Source organism: Tupaia chinensis, unplaced genomic scaffold (assembly GCF_000334495.1).
Source record: "Tupaia chinensis unplaced genomic scaffold, TupChi_1.0 Scaffold000438_1, whole genome shotgun sequence".
In the NCBI taxonomy this organism is placed as follows: Eukaryota; Metazoa; Chordata; class Mammalia; order Scandentia; family Tupaiidae; genus Tupaia; species Tupaia belangeri.
In genome coordinates, this window is record NW_006159943.1 from 889,110 (window position 1) to 900,240 (window position 11,131).

Here is an 11,131-nt window from a genome sequence, read left to right on the forward strand (position 1 = left end):
GTTCGTTGGGCTTCTGTGTTGGTGTCTGGTATCGGCTGGCACTGCTCTGGACCAGAGGTCCGGGGAGGGAGGAGGGCGGGTTTCATCTTTTGGTCTAGTCTGATCTCATCATAGGAAGGGCCCTGACACATGCCATTCACACGCAAGAGACCCCAGGCATGAAGGTCTCCTTGGCTGGGATGGCCCAGGTTCCCCAGCCACGCCTACGCTCTGAAGCCAGGCGAGGCGCCTCTCCATACCAAGTCCTCCCTGACCCGGCGGCTTGGAGCGCAGGAGAGTGTGGCCGAGGCTCAGACTGTTCTCAGTGGGTGTGAGTGTGCGGCACAGGCCAGGACAGCCCCGAGGACCCTGGACGGCCCCAGCACTGGGTGTCCTGTCTGAATTCCTTTCTCCAGACACCTCGCCCGTCCTCGAGTGACTTCTGCACCTTCAGTCCCTCCCCAACAACCTTCACGGTCTTCCTCCTTCCCTACCCTCGTCATCCCACCCTCAAGCCCACACGGGGCCTCCCCTCCTCCACTGCCCCTGGCTTTCCTAGGCAGTTGGCAGACAACCACAACCGTGCGACCGCTCCAGCCTCCTCGGCCTCCCTGTCTCCTCTGTCCCTCATTCTTTCACCCTCCTCCAAGAAGCCCCTCTTCACAACCCCACACCTGGAGTCCAGAGCCTGGTTGGCCTGAGCCATCTTCTCAGCCCATCTCATCCTGTCTCCTCCTCAGACTAGAGATCTCCTAAAAAAAAAATTTTTTTTTGCACATCCTTTTTAAAAAAAAAAAAACAACTTATTTTTATTTAACTTTCTTTATTTTATTTTAGTTTGACCAGAGAGAGAGAGAAAGTGAGACAGCAAGCCACCAGGTCTGACCCCTAAACCCTGGTCAGCCATGTGGGAGTCCAGCGCCCACCTGCCAGCCCTAGCATAAATATATCTTTGGGACATACTTCAGCAGAAGAATGTCTCTGGGATATTTTTATACTGAGTATATATTCATACTAAAAAAATTACTCATCTTCTCTGAAACTCAAATTTAACTGGACATTCTGCTTTATTTACTATCAGGTCATCAGAAAAGTCATGACATATTTTTCTATGTGTTTTTCTGTGCAAAAATGTGTCGTGACTTTTCCGATGACTCAATAAACCTGGCAACTGTAATTAGGTGGGGGCTCCCCCAAATCAAGGCCTTGCTCAGAATCGGGCCTCCCCAGGGAGGTCTGGCACCCCTCTGGCCATGCACCTGCCCAGCCCGAGCGCACACATGTACACGTCACACCAACACTCACCTGTGTTGTAGGCAGTGGGCATGGAAGAGAAGGGGAGGCCCTGGCTGAGTAAACTTGGTGTTGCCACGGAAACCACTGGGGTGGTGAGCGAGTGGGTAGACTGGGAGACCCCGAGGCGCTGGGCATTGTTCTGCAGGAGAAAACGGAGTCAGGAGATGACAGAGGGTGAGGTGCCGTACGCTCGCCCTCCATGGCAAGGCTGAGGTGGGTCCCTGAATCCCAAGGCCCAGGTGGGGGGCCTTCTCAGGCCCCCATAGCTACACACACACGCACACACGCTGGTACATTTGCAGACACTATGATCCATGGAGAGAAATGAGCTTGCAGCTCCCCCACACCTACACACACGAGAGAGGAGGGCATGCACGCCGGCTGTGGCCCCAACACTGATGCCTGGAGTCCTGGGGCAGAGGAGAGAAGGGAGACAGCCCTCGTCCCCCAGCTGGTCTCTCTACCATCACCTGCATGCTCGGCCTGGTGACGGCATACTAGCATCTGCGAGGGGAACGCAGGGCCTGGCGTGGCGTGTGCCTGCGTGTATGCACACACGTGTGTGGGGCTGTCAGCTCCATCTGCCGCTGAGTCACTTGTTTATTCCAAATCCACGCTGGGGCCGAAACTGCCGCCGTGTTGGCCGCCAAAGCCTGTCTGTCTTTTCCAGCCTCTCTGGCCTCCCGTCATGGAACCAGGGAGGGAGGAGCCCCCGTCCCACTCCACTCCTGGCTGAGGGTGAGCACGTGTGTGTGTGTGTGTGTGTGTAACTGAGAGAGAGAGAGAGAGAGAGAGAGAGAGAGAGGGAGGGAGGGAGGGAGGGGAACAGACAGTGTGCCTCTGAGAGCCAAGTATGGGAGGGAGCACGGGAGATGGGAGGTGGGGAAGCCCCCATCAGGAAAGGTGGCTCTGGCCTAGCCTTGAGCCCTGGCTCCCCCTGAATGCTGACTGCGCTATGCAGCCGGCACCCCTCCTGAGGAGGCCCCAAACTGGACTCCCAGAATACCCTGCGGGCCTGAGTGGGCTCAGAGGGCCAGTACAATCCAGCCCACGGCCATTGGCCTACTCCAGACATCGGGGTTGGGGCCCCTTCCCCTCGCGCATCCACGCAGACAGGTGTGTCTGAATGCACACAGCACCACGTGAAGAAGCCCATGTACACACAGGTACACACACATGCACGGGTAGGCCCTCGCCCCATCCCGTTGACCTCTGGGACCTGCCTGGCACAGAGCACCAAATAAACAAAGAATGCACGCTACACACACAGGCCAGGGGCCAGGGCACGCGTACGCCTCATGCTGGGGACCGCAGACGCTGGCTGACCCCAAGTTCAAAGCACAGCAAACGTCTCACGACCTCACTTACCAGATCTAAATGGTCCTCAGTCTGAGAGCAGAAATGAGACCAAGGAGACATTCAGTCTCTGGCCTCCGCCTCCCCCATCCGCGTCCCCAGAGCCACTCCACCCACTTCTCTGCGTATGGGCTGGTGGCTCTCCCAGCCCAGGACAGAGCTCTCACTGTTCTGAGTTCCAGAGCAGGCCGCATCCCAACCTCCATCCGCTAGGACACCCTCACGACCCAGCCCCGCCTCCTGTAAGGGCACACCCCTTCCACGGCCTCCCCACCGCAGGGCCTCCTCTCCCACTCTCCCACCCCATCCCTTCGTGCTGCACTAGACTGGTGCTTCTGTGCTCCCACCTCTTCAAAGGCCCTCCTAGAAGACAGCACATGGAAGGCCAGGCTTCCCGCTCTCTCTCGGGAAGTCCCACCTGCTGGCTACCCTGCAGCCTTCCCGCTCTTTTCACACCCCCCTCCTCTCCCCAGCCCAGGCCCTGGGCTCAGCCCCACTCACCAAGTGATGCATGAGCCCCTTTCCTCCCTGGGAAGTGATGACCCGGAGGTCGGGCTTGCGGCTGGGGGCTCCAAGCTGGGCGCTGTGGGTAGGTGGGGGCGGAGACTTGGCAGGGATGACCTTGTTGAGGCTGTTGCCATTGGCCACAGGGAGGAGGCCAGGGGAAGCCCGAGCACTGACGTAGCCGTTCCCTGGAGAAGGAACAAGAGGAAGGTGAAGGAGAAACTCGGGCCTGCCCCCCACACCTGGGAATGGCCCACGCTGAGACTCCTGCCACCCCGACCTCTCAGAGCCCTGCTCAGGCTGAGGGTGCTGATCCACCTGGGAACAGGTGAGGGGACACCCTTCTCTCCTGAACCACTGGGTTCGTTCCTGTCTCCTAGCTACAAGTGACGGGGCTGGGGGTGGGGCCCAAGGTCAGCGGGAGGCGCTGGAAACCAGCCATGGCCCCTGGCCCCCACCGTGGCTGCGAGGTTCTCTGCAGCCAGGCCTCTCCCCGCCTCTCCTCTGCTGCGGTCTCCCGGGGCAGCAAGCCCAGCACTTTGTGAGCCCACACTCTGCCCTGGTCGGAGCCCGCCATCACCAGGACAGGGATGGGGTGGTGGCCTGGGGGGGCCTCCCTGGGAGCCTGGCCCCTGACCACTTGAACTGCTCCCTGTGCCACAAGCTGAGGACGCTGTGACGCGGATCAACACGTGGCAAGACGCCCACAGCGCGGGGGAGACAAGCCATTTGCTGGCGGTGCCGGGGCTACGGGCGCTGAGTACACAGCCCTCACCATAATTAGACGGTTCATAACAAGCGTGATAACTATCTTCTGCGTCGGCTCCACCCGCCACGATCTACACAGGCCTTCCACACTCACATTATCTCATTTAATCCTCACATTAACCCTGCAAGATGGACAGGACACGGAGCATTAGCCCTGCTGACAGAAGAGGAAACTCGGGCCTGGTCGGGAGAGGGCAGCGACTGGTCCAGGGCCACACGGCTGGCAGGGGGCCAGCCATCCACACGCTGGGTGCAGGGCCTACATGTGCCACTCCTTCCTTAAGGCCTCCCAGCAGTCCTCCGCTCTCTCCTCGGAAAGGGAGGGATATTTACCCGCTCCCCACGTTCTTGGCCAGGACATGGTTTTGCCAGGGAGATATTACACGGTGCATGGGGCTGAGTGGGGGACTCTGAGCGGTGAGGATGTGGGGCAACCACAGTAAAAAAAAAATGCCATTTTTCCTGTCCCCTCAGAGCACGCTGCTGCCCGAAGTGCATGGCCGCCTCCATCCCAATTCCCGGATCACTCTGGGAATGGCAGGAATGTCAGGGTGACGTCAGTGGTGACATTCGAAGTCACAGTCACCCAGCTGGACGATGGCACAGACAGGAGGGGCTGCCAGCTGCTGGGGTGGGGCGAGGGGCACGGGCTCCTCCTGTGGCTGACGTGTGCGAGCTCAGTGTGCCCTGTGTGAGCGCACACGTGCGAGTGCACCTGTGCAAGCACGCGGGAGTCTGTACCTGCTGTCTGGCACCGCCAGGCGTCCTGGTCCCCTAGGTCCCAACCAGACACCCCCTTCAACCAGAGAACCGTGGGGTCTTCTCTGACCGGAACGCCGGTCCTGTCTGAGTTCGCCCAGCATTCCCGGAACCTCCCGCCTGCTGACAGCCCACAGCAATCACGGCTCCAGACGACCTCTCGACCTCTCGGGGCTTCCACGTCCTGAGTCTACACCCACACAGACTAAGGCCCTAACCTCCTCTAACTGGGCCCTTCATCCTTAGACCCATGGCCACCGAGCAGCAGGCCCCTCCCAGACGCCCCCCGGAAGGGTGGGTGGCACTCACCGACGGGGCTGGGGCAGGCTCCGTTGGCGCTGCTCAGGTCTCCCCCCAGCATGGCCCCTGAAGGAAGAGCAGGGCTGTGGTCAGCTGCCAGGACTGCCCCTTCCAGAGTGAGCCCTGGGACCCAACTGGGAAGAGGGGGCCCTAGGTCCCTGCCCTCCGGTGCCACACAAGAGGGGGAAGGCTCTGGTGAGCGGAGGGAGACACGCACTGTGGAAAGCGGACTCCGCCTCGTGTCCCGGCCCACCAGCCCACTCACCTGCACTCGCCGGCCGCTGGGGCAGGCCAGGAGACACACTGTTCCTCTGTAGTGCCGGCTGCTGGGGGGACAGGAGCCGCGGGTCCGTGAGGGATGATGTCACCAGGGACGGGGTGACCAGGGAGCCGCTGGGATTGCTGAACTGCAGTGAGCTCTGATTGGACACAGGCACCGTCACGGGCATGGCAAAGTTGGGGGCCGGAACAGCTGACTGGACAGAAAGATGGAGAGGCAGGGTCAGGCAGGGCCAAGGCCTCGGCCTGGACCCACCTGGCCTGGGAGGGCAGGCGAGGCATCTCCTAGTCCCTGGGCTGTCCATCCTGGGGTCTGCCCAGCTCTCTGCCCGGACCCGCCCCCAGAATAACAGTGGGGGAATTCTCTGGGACCCAGCTGTGGCCAGAGAACGGGAAGAAGACTGCTCGCCGCAGACAGGACCAGGGACACCCCCAGGTGGAGGCGGGTTAGTCCTCAGCCAGGCGGGACACACCAGGAGCAGGTTAGAGGCCCGCGCACAGACCACGGTCACACGCACAGCTGTGAAAGGCCTGCGCCCTGGGTCGGGACATCCTGGCTGGCAGCCGGTCCCCCGTCCGGCCTGCTGCGGAGGGGGCCAGCCTGCCACACTGCCTTCCCCTCCTGTCGTCTGCCTCCCTGCTTGGGGCTGGGCGTCTCGGCTGGGCAGCAGAGCAGGCCCAAGGGGGCCACTCCCCACACGGAGCCCAAGAGCACTCCACTCTCCTGGCCTCTAAGGCCCTTGGGCCATCTATGCACTCGGACACGCCAGGCCTCTCTGGCTTATGCTCCCTCCAGGACAAGTCCCGCGAGGTCACGGCTTGCCCAGGACCAGGTCAGGGAGCTCCTCGTGGCCCCTAGTCGTAGCCCCAGCCAGGCTCAGAGCGGGACATCCACCAGGGCAGCCGAAGCCACACCATGCAGCACAGGGAGGCTCTCCTCCATGCGACTACTCACGGCCAGTCTATAACTCTGCATCATTTTATCAAACTCCTCGTCTATCTTTTTATATTTCTCTTCCGTCTGGGGGGTCAGAGCAAACACCTCGTCCACCTCAGGGCTCTCACATTCCCTGTGCTTCTTGTGCAGCGCCTGGGGGGGAAGGGGCCGGGGAGGGGCCGACAGAGAGAGCGTGAGTGGGGCTCACCCCATAGCGCCGGAAGAGCCCGTCCAGCTCCTCGCTGGCGCGCCGGTACTTGTCCTCCAGCAGGGGGCTCTGCTCCAGCGAGTCCTCCCCGTCGGGCTCCGGGCTGTCGCAGCCGTTGAAGCCCTTCTTCCTCAGGGTCTGTAACCGCAGGCTTCCATCAGCCCAGTGCCCAGCAGCCAGCCCTTCCCTGAGATCCCCAGCAGTTCCCCACCCTTCGGCCCCTCCCCTCCCCACTGACAGTGCCTCCAGGGGCCTGGTGTGAAGGTCCCCTGGGTTGGAGAGGCATGGACACAGGGATCCACGGCAGATGGGTAGAACCCAGGGACAAATGGAGGGAGGGCCCTCCGAGGATGTGGACGGGCTGGTGCTCTGGGCCAGCCCCTGCCTGACCACCCTATACCCCAGGGGGACATCATCAGGGTGGCACTGCCAGCCCAATCCCTGAGCTCTGCTTGTGCTGCAGGGGGCGGGTCGTTGCATCGCACTGCATGTAAGTGCCATGCAGATGAGGCTGGATCCCACACAGCTGGCCAGGGTTTGAGTCCCGGCCCCAGAAGCCTAAAAAACACTGAGTACACACACACATGCCCGGGATCCTGATGGGATAGAGGGATGAAGGAAAAAGGATTGTGGTGTGGTCGGGCCCAGCTGGGTGGCTTTTTCCAAGCTATCCCTCCCCTATTATGTCTGTCTGTCTCTCTTGCATGTACACACACCCTCTGGCATAATAAAAGAAAAAATTGTGAAAAAAAAGTGAGGGAGAGAAGCAAAGGTGGAGAGGAAGGAGGAGGAGAGTGAAGCGGCCCGAGTACGTGCAAGTCCTGCTGTGAACCCCAGCCTTCCCGTCCAGAGGCAGAGCTTCTCACGCAGGTCCCTGTGCTGCCCTGAACAATGGGGAGGCACACCCCAGGGGCTGCAGCACATTCCAAAGCTGTCTTCCACGCTCAAAACACCTTTCCAGGGAACCAGCAGTTAGTGTAATGGCTATGTCGCTGGACTCCCACGTAGTCGACCGCAGTTCGCGTCCCGGACCCGGTGGCTTAGAACTCACGCCAGGCGCATGTGCGTGCGTGCCCAAGATCCCGAGAGGAGAATGGAGGAGAAGGGATTGCGGCGTGACCATCCCCTCTGGGGGGTGATTTCTCGCTTTCTGTCTCTATGTCTCTGTCTGTCTGGCGAGCGCACACGCCCTATAGTGAAAACCTCTCCAAAAACAAAAAAACAAAAAAACAAATCTTTCCAGGCCCAGCCTCGGCAATACGGTGGCACACGCCTGCTCAGCAGGTGAGGCCACACAGGAGCCCTGGGTTTAAGGCCTGGACTCCGTTCCCAGCTCATCGAAACAGACTGGGTGTGGTGGCTTATGCCTGTGGTCCCAGCTACTTGGGAGGTCAGGCAGGAGGATCTCGACAGGGCAAGACCCTAAAATACCTCCCTCAACAGACACTTGCTATGTCTTTAAAATGAATGTATGTTTTACAGCAAGGGTTACATACACGTATGCTAGGGTTACATCTGGTTGTTTTTTTTTTTTAAGATTTATTTAGTTAGTTTTAGTTATTGTTATTTTAAAATTTGCTACTAGGCACATGCACTCACCAAAGAGAGACGGGGTGGGGGGCGAGGGAAAGTGAGAAAACAAGCTGCAAGGTCTGGGACTTGAACCGTGAAGCCATGAAGGAGTCCGGCGGTTAGGCCTGGGGCTTCCTGGCCGACCTCTTCATCAGGGCAAGCTCTGTGCCACCAAGGGGACACGGGAACTAGGCCGTCCCGTTTGGTTCATGCAGTACCTTCAAAGCACACTGGCCCCATTTGGTGGAGGTGGACGCCAAGGCTCGGGGAGGCCAAGCCACCTGCCTAAAGTCACGCAGCCAGTTAAGGCCAGGCTGGATTCCAAAGCCCGTGTCCTTCAACAGCTCACAATGCCAGTTCGCTTTGAAACGGAAAACTGAGCCACAGGGACCCACAAAATGACAGAGCACGGTGGCGAGAGGGAAACAAAGAGGGAGATGAAAAAGGAAGACTCAGACACAGGGACAGACCAGAAGACGGAGAAAGGAGGGAGACGGGCGAGGTGAGACGTTAGGTCACGACCACAGACGCGCAGATGCTGAGAGCACGGCCGTGTCCCCTCGCAGCCCAGCGGGGGCTGGGTGCCCTGGTGCCAGCCCGCTCCTCTGCCCACCCGCTCCCCTGGCCCTGAGCCTCTGAGGACGAGGCTGGCAGCGCGTGCTCTCGGCGAGGGCCCGGCCCACCTCGATGATGTCGGCGTTGGTGCGGCTCTCGTGCGGCTCGTTGTACTCCGTGTACTTGAGCAGCACCTTGTCCATGTCGGTGCTGGCGTACTGGAACAGCTTGTTGGAGTGGTTGAAGATGATGAGCGCGATCTCGCAGTCGCACAGCACGCTCAGCTCGTAGGCTTTCTTCATCAGCCCGAACTTCCGCTTGGTGAACGTCACCTGTGGGGGGGGCGGGGCGGCCGTGCGGGCCCCAGGTCTGGCTCAGTCACAGGCAGCTGGACAGGACTCCTGCCCTCAGGAGGCCCTGACTAGGGAGGAAGAGGCCAGCTCCCTCTGCCAGCTCAGGGCCAGACACAGCCCAGAAACAGCCCATGAAGGAGGGGACGGAACTCCATACCTCCGTGCTGGGGGCCAGGAGCAGTCGGTGGAAAGGAACAGGGAAGGCAGGACTCCCAAGTGAGAAGGGGGAAAGGGGGGTGCCCAGGCATGGCCTAGGGCTTGCACATGGCTCCTGGATGGGGACACAGGTCTGGCTGGCAGTCTTGGGACACAGGGTTCCAAGAGCCACAAGGCGGTGGGGGCTCCTCTTCTTATCCAGCCCTTCCCCTTCTGTAATAGCTTCTAAAGTCCTCCCTCTTCCAGGAAGCCCTCGTGGAGTGCCTGTTTGGAAGGAGTGGTGGCAGATGCCAGCTCCTGGCCCTCCCCACTCTGTGTGGCTCTGGGCCCTCCTCACCTGCCGGTTCCGCTCATCAGTAATTCGCTGGATCTGAATCTTTTTCCTCCCCATCTTCTCCGGGGGTGGTCGGTGCTGGGGGAGGGCTCGCTGGGTGGCGGTCTCGGCACACCTTAGACTGTGCTCATGAACAGATGGGGACCAGCACTCAGTTCATGGTCCACAGCACACCTTCTGCACGGCCTCCTGGGAGGGGAGAGACGGGCATGAGAGGACGTCAGCTCCAGACTCCTGGCCCCACGCCATGGACCCGGCTAGGCTCACGGCGTCCCGGCAGGAGGTTGGCAGTGTCTGGGTCCCACCCTCAACACGAGGCAATGCCGGCTACCTGGGCGATGGCATGTCACAGCGGGACACAAGCTGGAGCCCACGCCAGGGTCGGGACTGTGGCCAGGCTCCCTCCCACAGGGTCACTATGTCTGCAGACAGACTACGGGGGGGCCCCCCCACCAGAGTGCAAGGTCTGGGACTTAGAGCACCCGGCGCTCCTCCTGCTCCCAGAGCCTGCCCGAACAGAGACCCCTGGGCTGCTCAGCTGCCCCTCGGGCCTAGAAGGGTAGTCCCCATTTGGAGCCTGCTATGTTGAGTGGGTGCCACCCCGTGGGTGAGCGGCGAGCCTGGAACACGTGTGCCAGCATTGGGTGGCTCTGGAACTCTCGGCTAGGGACATTCTAAAGCAGGGCTGGAACAGAGGCCCCAGCCCAGCCTGGAGTCCTGCCGCAGGGCTGGGACTGCAGAACCCCTTCCTCCCTCTTCACACCAATCTGCCTGACACAGTGGGCCTCGGCCTACAATTTTTGTTTGAAGAAAGGCTTCTTCTGCTTAAAATAAACAAACAAACAAACTGACCCTCTAGCCCAACCACAGGTCAGCAAATATTTTTCTGTAAAGGGCCAGACAGTAAATAGTTGAGACTTTACAAGCCACACAGTCGCTGCTGTGACAACTCGACTCTACCACGTAGCGTGCACGCCGTGGATGGTGACGCGTACAGAAACGAGCACGCCCGTGCTCGCAAAGCAGGCCTGGGCCAAGTGTGACCCCATGGGCCACAGACTGCAGATGCCTACACTAAGGCAGGGGCTAGGGGTGGAAGCTGTATTCCATCTAAGCACAGTGCTTTGAAGAACACGGAGAAAACACAGGGCCCACGGACACACATCATCAATGAGGTTACGGGCAGCTGTGGGTGCAGGCACCAAGCGGCAGGCTGGCTGCTCATGACACCTGTCACCCACTCACGGGCTGCGGCTGCTCAGCCCCAACTCCAGAGACGGGACGGGACGGGACGCGGAGGCCCTGCATTGCATGAATCCAGGAGGCACTGTGGGAGGGGAAGGACACAGGAATGTAGCCCAGGCCAGGGGAGGGGCATGCTCTCAGATGTGGGCAGAGCCTGCCAGGCGAGGTGAGCCCTCGGAGCCTGGAGGGGGCTCGGGTAGGATGGAGGTAGGACAAAACAAGGTCCCTCCAGCTCTACGATTCCTGGAGTCCTTGCATCAGAGGTAGAGCTTTCTAGGAGGCGCTGGAGGACAGTGCACAGGGCTGTGCTTCTGGAGCTCTTCTGGACCAGGGAAGTCCAGCCCTCCCCTCTAGAGCGCCCCATCCCCGGCGCTCCTACCCAGACACCCCAGTGTGGGAGGCAGGCCCCAGCATCTCACCTTCCCAACCCGGGCAGGCACCACTGGGGTGTGGATGACAGAGGGCCACCCCCGACTCCCACTGCCAGTGGCTGGCGGGGACCTCTGGGGGCCCTTCAGCCCCCCCCCACA

At 60.6% G+C, this 11,131-nt stretch overlaps 1 protein-coding gene across 1 annotated transcript in view; it reads right to left on the reverse strand.

Annotated features, from left to right (window-relative positions):
- The window catches only part of MEF2D (myocyte enhancer factor 2D), a 37,085-nt gene that overhangs the window by 9,675 nt on the left and 16,279 nt on the right, over positions 1-11,131 (reverse strand). The window contains exons 2-8 of the mRNA XM_014590404.2: positions 9,360-9,545; positions 8,642-8,845; positions 6,197-6,331; positions 5,228-5,438; positions 4,972-5,028; positions 3,133-3,323; positions 1,285-1,414 (exon numbers count right to left, since the gene is read on the reverse strand). Of these exons, the coding sequence (XP_014445890.2) occupies positions 1,285-1,414; positions 3,133-3,323; positions 4,972-5,028; positions 5,228-5,438; positions 6,197-6,331; positions 8,642-8,845; positions 9,360-9,413 (982 nt within the window). The 5' untranslated portion in view covers positions 9,414-9,545. The remainder of the gene's footprint in view (positions 1-1,284; positions 1,415-3,132; positions 3,324-4,971; positions 5,029-5,227; positions 5,439-6,196; positions 6,332-8,641; positions 8,846-9,359; positions 9,546-11,131) is intronic.